This window comes from Lutra lutra, chromosome 14, assembly GCF_902655055.1.
Source record: "Lutra lutra chromosome 14, mLutLut1.2, whole genome shotgun sequence".
NCBI classification, from domain to species: Eukaryota; Metazoa; Chordata; class Mammalia; order Carnivora; family Mustelidae; genus Lutra; species Lutra lutra.
Window position 1 is genome coordinate 35,610,792 of NC_062291.1, and position 21,957 is coordinate 35,632,748.

At 53.3% G+C, this 21,957-nt stretch overlaps 1 protein-coding gene across 15 annotated transcripts in view; it reads right to left on the reverse strand.

Annotated features, from left to right (window-relative positions):
* Nucleotides 1-17,610, reverse strand: part of CAMK2G (calcium/calmodulin dependent protein kinase II gamma) — a 53,689-nt gene extending 36,079 nt beyond the window's left edge. For 5 of the 15 annotated variants that reach the window (XM_047701592.1, XM_047701599.1, XM_047701588.1 and 2 more), the window contains exons 1-3: nucleotides 17,420-17,608; nucleotides 15,959-16,053; nucleotides 4,973-5,032 (exon numbers count right to left, since the gene is read on the reverse strand). In XM_047701592.1, coding sequence (XP_047557548.1) covers nucleotides 4,973-5,032; nucleotides 15,959-16,053; nucleotides 17,420-17,484 — 220 coding nt within the window. In that variant the 5' untranslated portion in view covers nucleotides 17,485-17,608. Of the gene's footprint in view, nucleotides 1-4,972; nucleotides 5,033-15,958; nucleotides 16,054-17,419 lie in introns of all 15 variants that reach the window. The other 10 variants (XM_047701589.1, XM_047701586.1, XM_047701587.1 and 7 more) reach the window with 4 other exon arrangements.
* Nucleotides 17,611-21,957: the final 4,347 nt, after the last annotated feature.

Sequence of the window (21,957 nt, forward strand, 5' to 3'; positions counted from 1 at the left end):
CAGTAGCAGGACGGCAAGCTAACAGTACAGCAGCTACGATGCTAACAACCACTCCCAGGGCAGTCCTGCCCCGTGGTGGCCCTGCCTCTCCCTGCCCCCGGCCCCCAGGTCTGCCCCCCTCATCCTGCACAGTGGGGCTGATAGTGCTGCAAAAAGTCCAGGTGCCCAGGCCTATGCCAAGGCAGGGAGGCATGGGCATGTGCCCTTCTCCAGGAAGGCCACACACGGAGCTCAGGTGGGAGGAAGCAGGGCAGGGGAACCAGAAGAGAAGAGCAGCAGAGCTGGTTAATCCTTCCAGGACACCCAGCCCAGAGAATGGCTTTGATGTGTGCCCCAGAGCAAGGTACCACTGAGACAAGAAGGGACAGGTGCAAAAGGCCTCATAGCTGAACAAGATACTATCTTTTTTTTTTTTTTCCATTTGTAAAGAAAATTAAGAGAACTGAGAAGAGAAAAAACTTGACTGTGCCACTCTAAGTGCCTACCCAGCAGCATCTTGATAATAACAACCCAAGTGATCACTACCATTTAGTTGTTTCTAGGTGCTAGACATTGTGCCAAGTACTTTACCTACATTATGTTTCTAAGCTCTCACATTACCTCTGTTACCCCCATTTGACAGGAGAGAAGACTGGGGTCCCAAAAGGAACTCATCCCAGGTCATCCCATGTGGCAGAACTGAGACTTAAAGTCAAAACAAACTAACATCAAGATCCTTAACACTGTGGAATTAATTGCCTGCAAGGGAGTCCCTTTCTCTGTCCTCTTGGGCAGAGGAACTCCAACCTGTCCCCACTAGCTCTGGCTGCTCTGATCTGCTTGACAGTGTCCATGAGGTGCCTTTCCGGAAGCAGGCATGGCTGCACATGCCACAGACTCGGCTGTGAGGAAGAGAAACCTGGCCCTGATGCCATGGAGCTTCCGGGTCAATGGGGAAGACGGGCGTGAAACCAGCACTTACACAAAGATGTCGCTACGCCCTACTGTGGAAAAGGCTACAAAGTAGAAGTAAAGGATGCTATGGAGGTGTGGAAAAAAAAATAATCTGACACCCAGTCCATTCCACAGTGATTAGATAGCTTGAAGGCCAAGGAGGGCCAGACCAACTCCTCAGACAGAAAGACCTAGAAAAGGATTAAAAAGCATCTATTGCACTTCAGCAATAAAACTAGCTATTTTTCTTTAAAAACTGTGGAGAGAAAAATGGTCCAAACACCTAAATACCTTAACTTAACGTTTCATACCTTCAAGGACTAACAACGCCATAACCCAAATGCTGTGGCTATTTCCGGTTCTAGAAACCACCCAGCAATATGCCACATTTTAACTAGCAAATCTTGGCTCAAAAAGCTCTGAGAAAGTGTCAGTGTTAAAAGTGTCTGCAGCAAGAGCACAGTGGAAAGGAGATCCTGCTTCCCGGGGGGCTGGTGGGGGACCGAGGCTGCCCCCCAGGAGCAGGTGGGCAGGACTGCCTGAGGCACAGATCTAGGAGGGCCTGGTCAGGGCTCAAGGTCTTCTTCTTCTTCTTCTTTGCCCCTGCTTTTGCTCCACTTCCTGTTAGCTGAATGGGCTCTAGGTCCGAGGTAAATGGCAGCCTGGCGTAAATACCCTGTGAACTGAGCTGGGGCGCTGAGGATTTAGGGAAGGTCCCTTCCAGGAGCTGCGGTCCTGCTTTTCATCGCCTCTGTTCTTTCTAAGCCGAGGCTTCCTTTGCCCGCTGAACCCTCAAACTCGACAAAGAGGCTAAATATTCTGAGGGAGGTCAGAGCTACAGACCAGCCAATCCCACATGCAAACCTGGACAACAGGATGGCAAAGCCACAGACCCTGCTTCCCCACACACGGCCCACACACCAGCAGCGGGAGCCTGCCCTGGAGACCACACTCCAGAGGCCGCTCAGGTCCTCCCCAGACCTACGGAATCAGAACCGGAGTTTCACATGATCCCTTGGTGATGTCTGAGCACACGAAAGTCTCAGTAGTGCTGCTCTAAATCATCACGCCAGACTGGGATTGAACCTGCTGGGGCAACTCAGCACTAAGGAAGACAGGGTCTATTCATTAGAGGAATTTAAAGCAGGGAGGCGAGCAGATCACAGGTAGAACACGCTCCATTCAGACTGGAGACAGGAGGACTGCCGGCTCCTCCTCTCCACTCCACACCTCTGGCCACCCTCCCTAAGTTGTTTGAGGTTCTGCAGCACGCCTCCTAACTGACAAGTTTTGTTTTTTTATCCATCAATAAACTATTTTTTTGAGCAGTTTAGGGTTCACAGCAAAACTGAGTAGGAAGTCCGAAAAACATCCACATACCACTTGCCCCCCAACCCACGCACGGCCTCCCTACCACCGGCACCCCCACCAGACCAGCACGCTTGTTACAATCAATGAACCTACACTACGCATCGCTGTCACCCAGACTCTGCAGTTTACATGAGCGTTTGCTCTTCCAGCAGCTTTTTAACTTCTGGGATAGAATAACGATTAGGGAAGAAAACTGGGGATGCCTGGCTCCTTGCACCAAATATCCTCCTGAGTTCAAGTGCCTCTGAATCTGACTGTAGCCAGAAGGGGACCGTGTGCTCTCTGTTCTAAGCTTCCTCAGCTCTGCGCCCCTTGTGGGCTGGTCCACTTGTATCCCTGCAGGATGGAGTTAAAGAGGCTGGCGCCAAAAGGGCCACGGCTTTGAGGGACAGGGCAGCGAAGAGAGTGGAAGAATAGTGAATTAGGGCACAGAACGGCCTCCTCTCTGCCACAAGCCAGATCGGGAGCCATAGCAACCTCAGCCTCCCGGATCCAGCGCCCCACCACATCTCCAGGAGCCCCGGTTCCCACCGGAAGCCATAGAGCCTGGCCGGCCAGCTCTTCCAAGACACAGTCCTAACTCCCCCTTCGCTCTCACTGCTCTTGACCCCAGAATAAGGCCTCAGACCGACATCCCTCAGGATCTGGGAGCAGCCGTGAAATGAAGCACAGCTCTAGGCAATCAGATGCTGATGAATGGAGTGTGCCTGGCCCGGCCTGGCTTGGATCTCTCGGGCGCCCTAACAGGGTAGATGGCTGGGGTAGACGGTCCCCCAACGGCTAGGTCCCTGGGTCCAGCGGGGGCACGTGATAAAAAGGAAAGAGGTACCAAACCAAGTGAGGTCTAAAAGGTCAAAAGTATGTATTTAATTTCTAGAAAGGCATAGTAAGAAGGGTACGACTGTTTTCGCCTAGAATCCCATTTTTGTCCTTCCCAGTCACTTCTCCACCGTCTTCACCTTACCCCAATCCTTCTAGGGATGCCTCTAGTCACCCATATGTTCCTTCTTCCTGTTCTAAAACTTCCAGGTTAGAGGTCACAAGCTCAAAAGCCTCCAGGTAGGCAGTGCAAACATGAGGTAACGGGGAATTAGCAAAGGACAGTTGGCTGGCAGACTATGGGGACAGCCGCTGCCCAGCCTGAGCTGATTATGGCGGCATATAGAGGCAGGCTCAGCAGAGCCCCGATGTCTGATTCGCAAGACTGGGAAACAGAATTTTTTTCCCCAAAATGCGAAATCTCATTTTTAAATACTGGCAAATAATAAAATATTTTTAGACCGCTGAGCCGGCCAAACAAAACACACCCAAATTTGCGACTGCTGCTCTAGGCGTTCCTCTCATTGTCTCTCTCCTAGCGAAGGTGACACTTTGGTCCCCATCGTGCTATTTGCAGGTGAGCGTCTGACTTCGGAGCTCACCCAGGGAGCTCCAATAGTTCTCAGCCCGGGGCCCGTCGACTGAGCAGTGTTGGCTCAGTGGGACACACCGCACCAGCAGAGCTGAGCCCTGGCTATGCCAGTCTGCTTCGGGTATAATCCAAGCTGCTACCTGCGATCTGTAAAGCCCTGCATGGTTGGCATTCTGGTACCTCAGAGCTGCTCCTCTCCCCTTGGGCTGGAGTACGACCTCGGCTCTCCCACGTAAGAGCTCATGTTAAGCTTCCCAGCCTGAGGTCTGGGAGACCAGAGGCTGGGCAGCTCCGGAGGAAGCATCGAGCTTCAGCAAGTCACCTCCCAGCCCTGGCCTCCAGCAGAGCAGAGCAGGCGGCCTCCGGGGCACTGTGGGATCCCCAATATTTAGGCCATGCCTGAGGAGCAAGGAACACGTGTTGTTCTTTGTGATGACTCAGGGCTTTCATGGAGAAACCTAGGAGATGCTCCCTACCCTGCCTCAAGTAATAGACCGGGGTTTCTGCTCAGACACTGCAGCCAGCCTGGCTTCTGTCCCCACTGCAAGAAGCACCAAATCAGGGCCAACGCTTTTGGCAAAGACTATTTCAGCTGAACAATGTAAAACTGAGCCCGAGTGGGTTGTGGCAGGCAAACCTCCTCAGGCTTTAGAACAACCAACAATGTGCTCTTGTCCCCCAAGTCAGGGTGGGAGCAGGGAGAAATCCTCTTAATTTTTCCTCCTTCCCCATGAGAGTGGCTCCTGCCACCCCTTCTCCAGAGAAGCCAGGCGGGTGGGCAGCTTGCTTTCCTGGCTCTGGGGAATACAAACGGGAGCACCATGGAAACCCCCAGAGTGTGCACGACACCGTAACAGGAACAAAACTCTTTCAAGTCCAGAAACAAAATCCGGACCCTTTTATGATGGCTGTGGAAGGCCCCTGGTGAGAGACGCTGGCAGGCTACTAGCCCGGAGCCTCACACGCTGTGGACCCTGGACCTCAGCCCAAAGACGGAAGGAGAAGGGGAAGAAAGGGAGTCTGAAACCTATTCCAGCACCTCCCATCCTGAATGGCACTGGAGGGCTAGAGACCCTCAGGTGTCTAGAGCAGAAGGCTCCAGAATTCTGAGCAAGACACAACTGCTATCCCACTTGGACAAAAAAAAGTTATACCAGGCCAAGGTCCAGGGTCAGACCTGGTTTCAGACACAGTGGATCTCTGTTCTCCCTACCTTCTACCAGATGCCCAAGAAATACCCCAAGCGAAGGTGCTTACCAATGTTTGGATGTTTCAAAAGTCGGCATATCCGGGCCTCACGTTCTAGTTTCTGGTGATCTAAAAGCAGAAGAGAGAAGACAAAACCCATCAGCCATCTGTTCTATTTGTGGCCACCTGGCTATTCATAGTCCTTCAGTTATTAGGCACCAACTATGCACTTTTTACTAATTTGCCAAATTAATGGAGCAAGTCACGGCAATCCCAGATACAGCTATTATGACTTTTTTCAAATGAAGAAATGCCCTAGGAAAGTCCCTCATGTTAGTGAGAGGCAGAGTCAGAACTTGAATCCAGGTCTTCCACTATAACTCCGGTACCCTTTTCACTACAGCAGGGATTTCACTGGGCCAGGGCGTCCAGAATCTCTTTCTTGATAGAGGTGCTACTAATAACCAAATTTTACTGAGCACCCACTACATGACCAGGCACTGTGCTAGGAATTGTGCAAATATCCTCTGACTTGGTCTTCAGAGTATCCCTGAAACATAATGAGGCTGACAACCAAGATAATGATGAGGATGATAATGATTTGACAAAATGATAAGCAGAGCTAACATTTCTCGAGAGCTTACTTCTATACCAGGGAAAAACATCTTTTAATTTATTCTCGTAACCACTCTATGAGGCTGGTGCTATTATGCTGCCCACTTTACAGTCATCCTGCTTCTCCCCAGGATCGTGCTGGCCACAGCCTGCTGTGAGTGCTCGCCTCTCGGCACTCAGGCACGGGGGTTACTCTGTTCTGGTGAAAGGACCAGAATCCAGGAGTCCCCCAGTGCAAACAAGCTGCCTTGGTCAATTCCTTCCCCAGGAAAGCAGAGCTCCAGGAAGCAGAAAGAGAGGACACCACTACTCAAAGCGGCGCGGCCTAGCAGCCCTTCCCCTTCTACCTGCTGGAATCCTGCCCAACAGTCCCCTCCTTCACAAAGTCTTCCCTGTTCCGGCCAGCAGGTGTGACCTCTCCTCACTCTGAGCATCCCCCCATCCTCCACCACATGTCTTCGAATTGTCACATCATACAATATGTCCAGTATCTTTTGGTCACAAGCTCTTCAAAGGGTGGGACCTTTCTGAGTGCTGCTTCCTAAAGGTCTTGCCACAACAGGGGCTTTGTATCGGTCTATCAATAACACCAATCGTACTAACAAGCGTTGTTTACTGAGGATTCACTACACGCCAGGCAGAAGCATGGGTGATCTTACTTGATCATCCTCACCGAGACCCTGTGAAGTAAAGGATCCGATGAACTCCATTACACGGCAAATGAGGAAACTAAGGCTTAACAAGTTGAAGTGACCCATCCAAGGTCCCAGGCAGTGGATACCGGCAGTCTGAGCCTGGAGCCCTTTCTCCATCACTGTGCTAGGATGACAGGACAGAGTGAGAGCACCTGGTAATGACTCTGGGATTTGGGAGGCATTTCTCCAGGTCTAGGCAAGTGCCTTCATATCCACACCTGCCAGGCACTTCCGGCCTCCCGTGGTAGGGGTTCTTTCCACGCTACCTCCAGCTCAACAGCTAAGAGCCTCTGCAGAGCTCCCCATGACCCCCACAACCATCCTACCAGGTAGGCGCCATGACGGTCACCATTTCACACATAAGAAAACTGAAGCCCACAGAAGTTAAATAACTCACTTGAGGCCCTGCAGCGGGGAATGGCAAAAACTGGGATTCAAACCCAGGCCTGGCAAAATAATGTAGTCTGAGATAATGCAGGGATTACAGACCAAAAGGAATTCATACTTGTTGTTTCAGCAGTCACCCCCAGTTTTGTCCTAAACTTTCCCTCTAGCAATAGCTCTGCTTTGTGGAAGGAGGAGGTGGGGACAGGCGGAGATTAGTTCCTGCTGCCCAGCTAATCCGTCCCAGCTGCCCAAAGATCTGGGTCAGGCCCTCCTTTCCATCCTCAGGTTTGGCATTACCACCAACCAGGATGCAGCCAGAGAACCACAGGTAGACGCCACATTCCCACACCACCTGGGATCCATCGTTCCTGGGGATCTTCAGACCCTGGGGTTGAGGAAGTAGGGCTAACCCTGCCCAGTGGCAGAGGTTTTGCTTCTTCCAGATCTGGCTGGGAAGATGTCAAGGTTACCCACCTTCCTCCCAGCTCCTGGACCCGGGATGGAAGTACCAAGCTAGGGAGCCCCAAAGCTTCCACCCTCTGACCACTCACCTCGCCGCCCTCTGACCCAAAACTCTTGGGCTTAGCTGCCCAGGCAGTTGCAGGAGAACAGTATCTTGCAATGCGGAGGTGGCTGCTGAGGGGAAGGCCTGGAAGATTAATGTTTATCTCCTCCCTTAAGTCTCTTACTGGCTAATGGTTGCAGGCCCATAAGAGCAACAGCACTAAAAATAAGGGTGCTCTGGCTTCACCAGTGACTCAGAGCCGGGAGAGGAGAGACACAGGCTCATACTTCGAGCTCCTCGAAGGAGCTGCCCAGTGCCCAGAAGGTCCTTGTCAGCCACTTATTTCAACCCTGTCTCCAAGGAGCCGAGTCCCCATGTCGTCTCTGAATCCCAGGCTGCTCCTGGTCTTGGCGCCGGTCCTTAGCATGTACTCCATCCATGAACACACAGTTTTGGAGTCAGACAGCCCCAGGGTGAGTCTGAGCATGTCTATGACAGGTGAGTTATTAAATCCATCTGACCCTCCTTCATTCTTTCAAAAAACACTGTTCTAAATGCTATGGCTACAGCACTGAACAAAACAAGACAAAAATCCCTGCCTTCATGGAGGTGATATTCCAGTGGGGCTGGGTTGGGGGAGGGACAGACGAGACGAAGGGGATGGGACATGAAATGTTGTGGCAAGTGCAATGTGGGAAAATAAAGCAGGGAAGAGGAATGGCACACATTTAAATAGGATGGTCATGGAAAGCTTCAGCAAAGAAATGACGTTTGATTGGGACCTGAAGGAGGTGACAAAAGGAGCCAGGCACGTATCTTGGGAGAGTTTCCTCGCTTTGAAAACGGAGGCGGTGTTCTCTGCAGATTAAATGCGGTAATTGGGTAAATGCTCAGTGCAGTGCCTGGCACCCAGGGAGAATCTGAGCCGTGGCTATTGCCAGAGACACACAGCGAGTCGGACCGAGCCTCCCGCAGCCTGGGCGGCCAGAGTCCCCAGCACACCAGCAGAGCCTTCTGCCTTGGCTCGCTGCAGCCATCCCGAGTGGGGAGATATTCCTGCCTGTTTTGGTTGGGGCCCACCTTGGGGAAAGGTTAGCAACGGGGGCTTCTTGAGAGAGGACAGCTTAGAAGTGCCACTGCCTGCGGGATCCCTCCTCTTCCTCAGCCTCACGCTTGGTGGCTGTGGCATCCTGTCTTCCAGAAGCTCTGGTCAACGGGCCATGTGGTTTCTGCCTACCATCCTCTCCTTGCGTCCTTATACTGTGCCCCAGGCTCCCTGCTATCGTCTCCAGCCCCTTTCCCCCCACATACCTCCTGTCCTGGAGTCCCCTCCAGGACTGGGCCGTCTGGGGAAAAGAGCAGAGGGCTCTACCCCAGCAGCAGAGTGGTATTTCAGGAACAAATATGGTTTGTAGAGTATCTTTCCCAATGGCAAGGGCTGTCCCAGCTAAAGCACAGCATCACAGCCCCAAAAAGGGTGAAGCCACTGAACTGAGTCAGTCCACAGTGGCCACGCCAGGGCTTGTCTGGGCATCCTGAGGGGATAACACACCAGCTGGTGCTTTTGTCCCACAGATGGCCTTCTCCCTCAAGATACCCCTCTTTCCACAGACCCCAGAGCTCGCTCTTCTTAGGCCTTCCAAGGCTGATCCTCTTCCCACCCACCTTTCAGCTGGGCTATTCCCCGCCCCCTCACGTGGCCCAGCCCCCCTTTCCTGTTTGACAAGAGCCACTTCCCGCTTTTGCACAGGGCCACTTCCTGCCCGCCTGTGTGCTACTGCCATGGAGAGACCCACCCCTGCCGACCTTCAGCCCAGCTCCAACCACATCTCTCTGCAAGGTTTTCCCCCTCAATAGCAGAGGTAGCAACAGGAGCAGAAAGCAGAAGTGGCCGTTATCAGGGACCTGCTCAGGCCTTCCCCAACAGCCCACCCAGCGTAGAGCCAGGCCCAAGAAACAAGCATCCCTGGAGGCCCTGCCTCTCTTGCCTTTGGCCCCAGCACTTTGAGCCTTGGTCCAGGCCAAGTACCCATCACAGGAAGAGCGGCAAGGAGTGACCAGGTAGTTGGTACCAAGGGAGGCAGAAAAGGAAGCAGTGAGGAGATGGCATGTGGCAAAGGGGAGGCAGGGTTCTAGAACCACCTCTCCCATAAATCCAAACCAGAAGCCTACTCCAGATGTACTTGCCTTCCCCCCAACAGGACAGGGGGCCAGGGAAGGCTGGCCATTGATCTCCATGGCCCTGCAGGGACATGACTGCTTTAGTGACATTTCTCTAAAACAATAAATGCCAGCACTAGCTTCACCTAAGAGCCTCCTGCCACCTAAACACAGCACCCTCTGTGATGGAAAAGAACACACAGCTCTATGCCAGCTATGAGGACCCTCCCCAAGTTCCAATCCCAATGACACTTTTCAAAGGGTATTTCAAGGGTCTGTGCCTGTGATCACAATGAATGATGAGAAGATTCCTACAGCTTCCTATGGCCCAATTTCAGATGCTCCACGAGGAGCATCTCCTCTTGCTGCCCTCCGGAGTGCCCTCCTCCTCCTTCCCAAGTGGCAGAGGCCTCCGTCTGGCCCCCGGGGCCTCACTCTCAGGAGAAGGAACAAGGGCACCATAGGGATTTGGTGTTGTAGTGCACATTTCCAGCTGCTTATAAACAGCCCCTGGCCTTGGGCACGGACCAGTGGGAATCCCAGGCCACCATCCCATTGACCTCATCCTGACACTGCGATGCCACATCCCTTCCTCTCTGAGTCTCACACCAAAGGTGCAAAGAGTCTCCAATTAAGAGCAAAGTCCACCCACCATGTCCGTGCCGGGGTCACAGCTTGGAATTCCTTCACACTCACACACCCGGGACCAGCCACGTGCTGTGACGACAGTGGGACGGGGCCCAAAATGAGCTCGCATGATCCCCTAAGGCTCTGTCTCTGAAGCTGGCATCCTCCCTTTCTCCTCAGTCCTCACTCAAGCAACGTTCACCAGGTGACACAGAGACCCAAGCCCCACTGTGGCCTCTGTCTCTTAAGAGAAGCTTTAACTAAGAAGGGAGAGGAGAGAGGCACTAAGAAGTGCCCCACAGTGAAAGTCTCCCAAACCAGCCTGGATGGAGAAAATCCCCGTGGGGTCACTTGCAAGCTCCGAGAAGGCAGCGTTCTGCCTCTAGACACTCTGGATTCTCTCCGGGCCAGAACAGGGTCAGCGGCTTGGTTCTCCATGCCCACGGCCGGGATCTGGGTGCCTGCAGCCTTTGCCCACTGTTTTGGTGACATTTCCTTCATGGTAACCAGCCCCAAGTAAAACATCCCAGGAAGCAGCCCCTAAAAATAGCTCCTCCCAGGGCAGCAGCAAGCAGGGGGAGGGGAAAGAGGGAGGAGAAAAGAGGGGAGCAGATGGGAAGCTGCTGCTGCTGTTGCTGATAGGACCCAGGAAGTAGAGATGGTTTTGGGGGGTAGGGAGAGAGGATGGAAATATCCCCACCACAGAGGGGTCTATACCCAGAGAGGTGGGTACAGATGAGAGCAGGGCCTCAGCCAGCAAAAGAGAGGAATTTGCTCCACCAGGCTTTAGCGCTCTGGGCCTAGCTGGAGGTGTGGGGATAAGAGAGCAGCATGTATCACAGGAACAAAATGCCCAGAATCTGTGTTTTCAAGGGAGGAGCCACGGGATAGGTGAAGACCGTACTGCTGGAGGATGCCGGGGTCTGAGCACTGGCAAAATCACTGGCATACCTACAATTCAAGGGAAACAGACCAATCTTTTGTGCCTTGGTTTCCCCACTGGCCCTGGGGCAGATCCTTCTGGCCATGGGCAGATGACAAAAGGCCTCTGCCGAGAGGCACTCAAGAGGTGCAAAGTGCCCATCTCTTCCTGTCATCACCCTTTTGGCACCCATGGGATCAGGGCCCTGTTGGCCTGCCAAGGCTGTCCAGAGAGCAAGCACAGAGCTGGGGGCAGGAGCCTGTCCTACCCACTCCTCCCCTTCCCTGTCTCCAGCCTCAGCAGAGAATGGGGTCAGCCACTCACCTCTAGGGTTTCAGCAGAGCCTCGAAGCTTAGAGCACAGCTTCTGACAAGAGACTAGGGCAGCCAAGAGAGAGCAAGGATGGGGCCACCTTCCAACCGCCATCCCCACTCCATGAGGCCAGGACCCAAAGTCGCTCTGGGAAGGTGGGTGGAATGGCAGGGTGACAGGCCAGTGTTGTATGAACTAAGTCACATCGCTCACAGCGTGACTGAATGACAAGACCAACCCAGCAGAAGCCTCTGGCACAGAGAAGGGGCCTTCAGGCTGCTTTCTCATCTTCTTAGGGGGATAAGTCAGTGGAAGCTCAGTCATTTATTTACAGGATGCCCATTTCTCTGTCAACAGAAACTGACTGGCCTGTTATCCTCAGGAGGAAAGCACAGCTTTGCATACAGCCTCCTTAAATGCTTCCTCAAGTAGCAGAGTCCCAGCGTTCCAGCGCTGCACAGATTGCTCTCCCCCCCACCCCGCCACCCCAGCCCTGCACTGCTGCTTCACCCTCCCCTCCCAGCCTCCCCTCGATTCACCCAGATCCTTAACAGGAAAGTCTCACTTGGAGATACCACAGGGGACACAAATGTCATGGGGGCTACTCAGGCCAGCACTAAGGGGGTGGGGACTTACAGCTGGCACCACCCAGGGGGATCTGATTTCAGTCCCCAGGGCCAGCTGGACCCAGAAAGGGACAGCCTTTGCCCTTCTGGCAGCCAACATGCCACAACCTTAGCCACTCAGCCTGCTACAGCCTTGGACACAGGTTGACACCCCAGTCTGGGGGCTCAGAAGAAGGCCCCTAATCTCAGAAAAACCCATGGGCACAGATGGCCACATACTGGCAGAGATGCCACCTGGAGAAGGCTGGGCCAAGGTTTATCTGGGAAATCTCAGAGAACATGACAAGAGCGACTGGTGGTGCGTTTGCTGATTTCAGACGGCATTTCCTAAAGCGTGGCTGGGGGACCCTGTGTATGAAATTCACTAGGGCCCTTGTTTAAAGTGTAGATTCTGGGGTCCAACCCCAGGCCCCTGTGGATAGAACCCAGGAATCTGTATTTTTTAACCAGTACTCAGGTGATCCTTATGCACACTAAAATTGAAAATCGCTGCTGAGAGGAAGTCCCAACATTGCCCTATAAGGTCATTACTGACAGGGAGGAAAGAATCATAAGCTACACTGTGTTCCTACGTCTCCCACCCACCATATATGCCCCAAGCACAGGTCTTTAACCTCATGTGTCCTATCCAATAGCCATGTCACGCCTATGCCAGGTTCCACAGATCAGAAGGGGAACCCAAGGCAGCACCAGGATATAAGCGTTCCTAAAACTCAACTCTGAGTTTCATGAGAGCCAAAGCCAAGAAGTAACCATGACTAGTTACATAGTGTTCTGAATCCATTCATTTGACATGTATAGGCTAGGTATGTGTCAGGTACTTGGCTGGGCACTGCCCACACCAAGGTAAAGAAACATATGGTCCCAACCCTTTACCTCCCCGGTCCGCAGGAAGAGGAAAGCTTTTGCTTACATTTAGCCTCTACAGAAACTTCTTCACATGGCGTATACAGATTAAATAAATAAACACAGCAAGTGCTATAACAGATTTCAAAATACTGTTTCTGGTAGCACCTCTTAGTAAGGCCAAGTATCCACAGTAGTAACAGCAACTGGACTCCAGATAAATGGTCCAAATACAGAGGTTCCTTATGATGCTAACTGTTCCAAAGATAAACCCTAAGCTACGGAAGAAGAAAGGACCATTTGCCCTTCAACTATAGCAATATGGGGAAACGCTTTGGATGTAAGCAAGAGAGCAGGATATAAAATGTTATGCTCCACGAGGTGAAAATCTATATGCATATGAATAAAGATAAGAAGGGAATCTGAAGATTTAAAAATAAAAAAAGACATAAGGGCTCAGGCTCCTTGGGGGGATGCTCTTAAATCTTAAAATAACGACTTATCATTGCCATCACCTGGCCCACTAGCTCCTGCATCCAAGCCTATTTTAAATACCTCCTTCAGCCTAGTGGAGAGCTAAGCTTGGAACCGCGGGCTCCCTTAAGAGGCCCAGCTCCACACCTATCACTGTTCCAAGCAGAGGGAGTGACGTTATATGACTTTCAGTGACTTTACATAGACAGGCCTGCAGACAGAAATGGTGCTCGATGCCCAGCCACACAAACTCCCTCCCTTGTAACACAGCTACGAACGTGGGCCTCTGAGGCCACATCGACAAGAAACAACGGAGCCAAAGAAGGATTCCCACCCAGACCCAAACTCCCCGGTAAGACCTGGTGATGTCTCCCCATGCCTCCTGAGCACTTTGCCGAGGATGCCAAGGAGAAGCAGCTTGATACCCTTCTCTTTCCCTTCGATTCGCAGCACAGAAAATCACAAACAAGAAAGAAAAAAAGGCAGAAAGACTCAGCAAACAGAGGGAGCCCCTTCAGACCCCCAAGGATGACTGGTGGGACCACCACGTTCCCAGACACAGAAATTCAACACCTGCGGAGCCCTAGACAGACAGACAACGAAGAGTGAAACCCAGCCCCAGCTGCTGCACCTTTATAAAATATACAGCGTAAACTGAGAGGCTGCAGGGAAGCCATGGGCCCTCACTCCCTAACCCCGCGGGCAGCCTAGTGGGCACCCTGGCCCAACTCTCCAGGAGCTCACATCCCCTGGGCCCACACCTACGGCACAGCCCCCGGCTTGGTCCCTCCATCTCCAAGACAACACCCTCCCACTCTCCCACCTCCAAACAGTATTGGCACTGACAGATTCCTGACCCGTCTTGTCAGCATCTGTGCCCGTCAGCCAGGACCAGGCCTCTGTCCCTAGGTTAACCTGGTACACAAGCCACACGACAGAGCCCCAGTTTTGGCATAAGCATCTTGAGAGAGGGGGAGTTGATGTCTGAAGCATATGATCTTACACAAGAATCCTTTCCTTGAGGGACCAAAAAAAAAAAAAAAAAAAAAAATCAAAGAGAAATCAAACCTCATCCAGTTTGGGCAGGGAAAGCAAGCTGTCAGTTGGAAAAGACAAGACAAGGTTGAAAGGAGGTGAGGAAGGGAATAGGACAAGATGACACAGGTCAGGGAAGTTCAGGTGGGTAGGGAAGGAGGACAGAACGAGAGCCGAGGGCAGGCAGCTCCACAAAGTCACCACGACAGTGAGCTTCACAATCCAGAGTGTGGCTCCCGGTGTTTCTCCCTCCCTCACCCCTGGGTCAGGGGACACTGGTGAAATGAGGAGGATCTCCCAAATCAGCATTGTGTCATTAACTGGAGACACCAGACACCAGCCCCACTTCTGCTGCACCAGGGCTCGGCTGTGTGGGCACAGGGAGGCGTCCACTCTTGAGCTGCGTCCCCGCCTGCGCCCTACACCCGTGGCCACAGGATGTCTGCCAAGGAGCCCAGCCCACTGTGTCATCCCCCTACCCCAGGAGAGGAGGGCATCTGACTGCCCACACATCTCTATGGCAACCGTCGCCTCCGACTCAAGGTACCCAGAGAGAAAGCAAACAAACAAATAAGTCAACTTTATAGCCAGTGTAGAGGAACAGGAAGAGATGGAGGCTGGGAGGGGGACAGCAAGACAAGCCCTGTTCGTGGGGAATGAAGAGAAGCCCTCTCAGCCAGGAGGCAGAGGCAGCCTTGCTAAACAGGTCCCAGAACAACTGGACACATGACAGGAGCCCACTGTCATCTCTGAGGAATTTAATAGCTTCTCTGATGCTTAGGGACGTCAACTACATCTCTTACCCGGAGTCGCCTGGGTCACTATAAGCCACAGCCCTCACCTTCCCCAGGGCATCGGTCCTGGCTCCTAATATATGTATGGCATCCTGTTGCCCCATATGAACTCCTTTCTCTGGGTCTAAAAACCTCTGTCCCTTGCTACACCCCGCGGCCCTCAATGACAACCCATCCACATACCTCTGTACTCCCCAGACCTGTTCACACACACACTGCTGGGTCTATACCTATCAGATGAGGTGAGTCTGGCAAGCACCCAATAGAAGGTTCAAGGAGTGTAGGTTCGAGGTGTGAAAGACAGGGCCTCACCCTCCTGGCCTCAGGTACTTGGGGGGATCTCCCAAATCAGCTCCAACGCCTGCGCCTTCACGATCCTTGGACCTGGAGGCAATGCTGCGCCTACCCCGGCCAGGCCACTGAGATTTCCAGACCATGAAGCATCACCCTCCACCCAGGACAGGCTGCATCCGCTGTTGTACCACCAACTTTGTAATTTGATCAAAAAAGCAATCAAGTTCATCTGGCAGGATTTGTTCCCGAGAAGCCCTCGTCAGTAGCAGCCTCCCCTGATGTTTACAGATTGCCTTCCCTTGGGAGTCTGTTCTGCCGCCTGGTGGGCAGGGGGAGGCTGGATTTGTCAGAGCTGTTCACTTACTGCATTTCCATCCTAAGTCACCCCTGGGGCACGGGGACAGGGACAGGCCTGGAGGGGCTGCCCACTGCCCCCAACACAGAGACTCCAAATTAAGAGCTCTCCATTCCAGGCTACCACCATTCCCCATATCTCCGCCTCCCTTAAAAACCAAACTCCTTGGAGCCTTCAGGTACCATTCCTCCCTGTCGCTACCTACATGCCTTACATCTTTCTCATTCATTTCTACCTGAGCACTTCTGGTTCCCCATGTCACTCCGTGTCTGGTTTCCAAGTCAACCAACCCTGAAATTCCACTTCTTCTGCAGGTGTTAAAATACACAACTCCCAATTCCTGGAGCATCTTCAGAGCTACAGCCCTTGGAGGCAGCCTACGGAGACCCAGATGGGGGGAACACTCACCCCGGGCAGACAACTTCTTGGTGTTGATGATTTTTGCTGCATACTCTTGCGTGGAGGTTTTCTTCACACACCTGCGGACCACAGAGAAAGCACCCCTGGAGGGAGAAGGGGGAAAAAACTGGGACACGGAGCAGAGCAGAGTGACACAGACACACTTTGGGTCTGAGAACAGCGATGCTCCCATCACCAGCCCCTTAGTCAAAATCATACACACCAGCGTTGTGACCATCACCCTCTAATGTGGGGCAGAAGGATGTGGCCACTGCATGACACTGAACGGATGTGGGTGGAGGACCACCCCATCCCACCCCCATGTCTAGCTGCTGGACAAAGCAACAGCCCCAACCTCAGGCTGTACATCAGGAGCTGGTGGGCAATGTTTAAAACACACACCTGCTGCATCTCAGGGACAGCCCTGCAGTCCCGGCCAAGAGAACCAGGAGAAGGGACAGAGACCCTGCTCTTTTCTCAGCAGGAATAGTTGAGGGTAAGGGAAGAAGAGATTAGGAAGAGGGTATGATTCCAAGAGGGAAATCTCCCTCAGTCACCGGGGTAGGTGAGGAAAGTGAGGCTCAAACCCCCCACCCCCCAGGACCGGCTTCATCCCACTGCATCCCTGGCTCAACTGACAGCAGGAAAACAGAGGATCCAATTGTAGGTCTCAGACATCAATAGCTCCGCTACCCCATGATTTTCCCCATTACTTTCCCCCCAAATGGGAGCTCGCACTCTCTAGCTATGGAAACGTCTAGGGGGGCGGGCAGGGCGGGGGCTGCAGTGGCCGGGCTCGGCGCCGCTGGTGGGGGTGGGGGTGGGGGCCGGGGCTGCTGCAGCGGCCAGCTCAGTGCAGAGGGGAGGGGGATGCTGCGGCTGCGGCGCGCGGCTCGCGGGACCACTGCAGGGATAGGGGGAGGGGACAAGGGGGTGCTGCAGCACTGCCCAGCAGCGGGGCTGGGATCCTGGAAGCATCACTAGCGGGGGGCGGGGCCGGACATCCAACATCCCCCCGCACTCGGGCACCGCAGCGGGGTTGGAGCTGCAGGGCCGGGGAAGGTCTAGAGTGCCAGGATCATGGGACATGGGACAGGGTGCTGAGTGAGCTCCCAAGCAGGGTGAGGAGGGGGCGCGGCGAGCAGGCGGGGTCAGAATGGGGGGCGCCTGAAGGGTGAGGGAGGGGCGGGGCTGGAGGGCGCCCAGGAGCGGTCCCGGGGCTGCAGTCCCCGCGGCAGCGCGGTGTGCAGCAGCCCGGGCAGCTGCTGCAGGGCGCGGAGGGGGCTGCGGGGCAGGGAGCTTGGGGCAAGGGGGCCCCAGAGGCGGCGGGCGGGAAAGGCTGGGGGTGGGGCGGGCCGAGGGGGCGCTGCAGCGGCCGGTGCAGGGCCGGGGGGCGGGGCGAGGAGCCGCATAGCGCCCGGGCGGCGGGGACAGGGTGGGGGGCCGCGGCTGGCGGCGGGCGGGCCGTACTTGCCAAGCTCCTCGAAGAGCTGATAGTCGTCGGTGAAGCGGGTGCAGGTGGCTGTGGTGGCCATGCTGGCGGGCGGGCGGACGCAGCGGTGTAGCCCGCGCCGACGTCGGTGCACAGTCACCGCCGCCCGGCCGAGGGAGCAAGAGGAGGAGACGGGGCTGAGCCCGGCAGCACCGCGAGACTTTACCGGGGAGAGCGAGGGAGGGAGGGACACCCCCGCGCCCGCCCGCCTGCCCCGCCCCCAGCCCCGCCGGCCCCCCGCCCGGCCCCCGGACCGCCCCCGGGGAGGGGCCTCCTGCTGCCGGCTCCGCCCCGCCCCGGGAGCCGCCCGGGCTGGGCCGCGAGCGTAGGGAAGCCGGGAGGGAAGGGGGTGGTCCCAGCCCGGGGCCACCCGAAGGTTGCTGAAAGCCTCACGACCTGTGGGGTTTGTCCCAGGGCAGACCCTGCAAAGGGCTGGGGATGTGCGTGCTATGTGTGTGTGTTGGGAGTGTGTAGGGGTCTGGACCACCGAGTTTTTTAGCCGTCTTTAGACCCCAGCCCGGCTCACAGGATGTGGTGAGATGGCCAAGGTCAAAAAGTCCGCTGTCAGACTGCGCGCGCGGGAGGCGCCCCCAGCCTGTGCAGAGCCAGCTCCCTCAACAGCCTTCCCTCTGGAAGCGGACAGTCTAGACTTGTGTAAGCATCAGGGCCATTATTAGATAAAACTCTTCAGGCACGGTTTGTTCAGGGAGACCAGGCCAGGGCCAACGATGCAGGTGGAGCTCTGCCTTCCCACACTCCAACCTTAGCGATGAGAGAATGTTCTCTCTCGGGCCAGTAACCAAAGGGATGAGGTGGGAACGATTAGAAAGGTTTTGTGCGGTTGTGGGCTAGAAGAACAAGTGGAAGGAAAGAGGGGGGAAAAATCCCCATTTTCTTGTAGGGCACCCTGCATTTTTATTTTATAGCACTCATCACATTTTGTAATGATATATTTAATTTACTGCTATGAGAATTAGTAGAGCTAGAATGTGGTTGTCTGAAGAGTGAATTCTGATGTCAGACTGCCTGCTTGGATTTCTGGGCAACTCATTGACCCAGCTGTGTGATGTTGGGCAAGTCACTTAACCTTTCTGTGCTTCAATACTTTATCTGAAAACTGAGAAGAATAATATTATCTACCTCACAGTGTTGTGAGTATTAAATGCGCTAAATCACATAAAGCATTTTGAATAGCTCCTGGCACCTAATTAGAACAGAGGTAGCTATTATTATTTGTTTAATATTTGCCTTCCCACTAAATTGTAGGCTCCAACAGGGCAGGGCCTCTGCCTCCTCTGTTGCCCATTGTATACGTAGCCCCAGTCCCTCAGTAAACATTTGTGGAATGAAGGGACTATTTGGGGCCATGGCAGGGGGAGTTACCATCCCTTCCTCTGTTGCCACTGTCAGCGGACAGTAGGACTGAGGCACATAACTGTCTCTGTGGAGGAGAAACAAGCTGGGCAGGTTCCCAACCCTCCCTGCCCAGGCAGCTGTACCCCAAGTCAGGGGCCAGTCCCAACTGGGCAGGATGGAGTTGGGCCAACTGCCGCGGCTCAGTCTTGATTACAGCAGGACGCCCACTGGGAGTCAGGCCTCCATTGTCAGCAGGCTGGCTCACGGAGAAGGCAGCTGAGAGGCCTCCCAGCCTCCCAGGCTGCCTCCCTGGGGGGGTGGGGGTGTGGGTGGAGCAAAGCTCCCAAAGAAGTCTCCCCTCCTTTCCTCACCCAACAGCCCTGGGAGCTGGGGAAAACCAGACTGCCCAGTGGGGGCGATTAAGGGAATAGGAGAGGAAAAACTTTAACAGATTGCCTGGTGGAGGGCAGAGAGGGCCAGAGGAAAGGGCTGAGGAGACAGAACACCACGCTCCACCCGTCCCCAGGGCAACAGGAAGTGAGACGCTGGGGAGTAAGGCCACTTCCTATCTCAAAGCACTGGGGTGAGAGCCGAGTTCCAAGTCCCAGCGCGGGTCAAGGCAATGAGATTATGCGTCGTCGGGATGACAGTGAGTCCTGAATTTCTGTCATCCACCTGAAAGGCAGCAGAGATGGCTAGTCTGCACTCCAGAAAGAGGGGCTGCGTATTAATCATCAGTGTGCTCTTCCTGAGCCCTCAGGACAACTTGGTTCCTGACCTCCTCGTGCTGAAACTTTATATTCATTAACGTAAGGTGCAGTGAGATGGAGGGAGATCAGAACAAACTAGAGCTGCAGTGCCGTCCCTTAGGCTATCTCAAGGAGAAACGTAAAATCAGGACTACAACTCCCAGGTGCCCACTGGGAGAGGGGTATCTTCCCCACCGAGGGTGAGCCTTCAACGCTGCGTTTTAGAGGGTAACCGTATAAGCATTTTGCATTGAGTCTGTGGGTACAAGGAAGAATGATGAGAAAAATAGTGGGGGGAAGCCTTGGGGAGGACCCACACTGCCATGTAAGTGGACCTGACTGCCTTGCAATAAATGTTTATCCACTGCCTACTATTTGCTGGGCACTACTTTTCATTTTCTAAAAGGTCCAAATAAAGTGAAAAATTAGACTTCACGATTAAAACAAAACTCACATCGATCTCTCCTTTTTTCTTTCTACATCTACTCACTTCTCCCTCTCTCCCTACTTCTGTCAACGGTCAGACTCTGACATGGCCAGAGTGGCCATTTGGAGCCTATAGACATCTTTGTGTGCGCACACACAAATACACACCCTGGTACACACCCTCCTGATCCCCATTGCTGTAGCACCCACACAACCTCCAGCTACCCCACAGCAATTAGAGGGAAGATACATACAAATAATGAGTTCACCAGCTCCCTGTGCATCAGTATCTATGGCAACCTCATGGGGTCCTGGAGCTGCGCTGTTCCGGTTGCAGCCAGTCCCCTGGGCAGCACCAGCACTCAATGCCCACAGCATGGGGAACAGGGGATTACGCAAGAAATCGATACCCTAGTAATCACCAGAGGTGCTCCACTGGGTGGGACCCTCTGTCATTCTTCCAACCTTTCTCTTCGAAGTCTCCAAAAATTACACCATGGCACTTGCCCCCTGAATGCCAGAAGCTTCCCTCCCTAATTTTGGAATGCAATTTTTTTTAAAAGATTTTATTTATTTGACAGAGAGAGAGAGAGATCACAAGTAGGCAGAGAGGCAGGCAGAGAGAGAGGGGAGGAAGCAGGCTCCCTGTGGAGCAGAGAGCCCCATGCGGGGCTCCATCCCAGGACCCTGAGATCATGACCTGAGCCAAAGGCAGAGGCTTTAACCCACTGAGCCACCCAGGTGCCCCTGGAATGCAATTTTTAAAAAAAAGATTTTGTTTATTTATTTGAGAGAGAGATTATGAGGGGGGAGAGGTTGAGGGAGAAGCAGACTCCCAGCTGAGCAGGGGGCCAGACATGGGACTCCATCCTAGGACTCTGGGATCATGACCTGAGCCAAAGGCAGATGCCCAACCAACTGAACCACCCAGGCACCCTGGAATGTGATTTTAGATTGTAAAGGTACTTATTCTTCAGACCTGAGGAAAATAGGGCAATTGAAAGTGAGGTGTTTAAATGCAAGGGGAACAATGCTTCTGGAAACAAAGAATAGTTAACCTGCTTGTTGAGGGATGTTGTAAAACACATTTGAAGACAATTTAGTCTTGTGCCTGTGAGGGGTTTTCAATCCATGTTCCAAAGAAACCTACAGGTTATATGGTTTTGCCTCAGCAGCTGCTCAACCTATATATTGGGGTTCTGCATAAGATTTTCTTGAAGAAGAATTCTTGGCTAAAAATAGTCCCTGAAATAAGTTTGAAAATCACTGGACCAGTGGTTTCTGAAGTCCCTTCCAATTCTAAGATTCTATGGCTAGTTTTGGAGAATTAGGGGTGATGAGGTCATAGCCTCTCCCCAAGGACTCTGAGAAAATTTTTAGTAGTAATGTATTTCAAACTAGTGACAAGATCTGATAATGGGGATAAGAAAGAGTGAGAAAGAGATGCCTAGGAGGCTCATTCGGTTAAGCATCTGCCTTTGGCTCAGGTCATGATCTCAGGGTCCTGGGATCCAGCCCCTTGTTGGGCTCTCTGCTCAGCCGGGAGTCTGCTTCTCCCTCTCCTTATGCCCATCCCCCTCCCTCTGCTCGCGCTCTCTCTTTCTCTCTCCCAAATAAATAAATAAATAAATAAAATCTTTAAAAAAAGAGAGTGAGAAAGATAAATGAAAACACTTACATTTCTTTTTGAAGTTTTATTTATTTAAGTAATTGCTACACCTGTTGTAAAGCTCAGATTCATGACCCTGAGATCAAGAGTTGCATGGTCTTCTAACTGAGCCAGGAAGACACCCCGACAAATGAAAACATTTAAATAAACGATTCCTAAACGAGGGGGGGGTCTAGTGAGAGATGCTCCTCTCTCCATGGAAAACACGTGAAATCACAACCATGCACGGAATAGCTGACATGCCCCATTCTCAGTAACTACTCCCAACAACCATTGTCCTTAGCGGGAGTGTTTTCCTATCCCTGCTGCGTCTAAG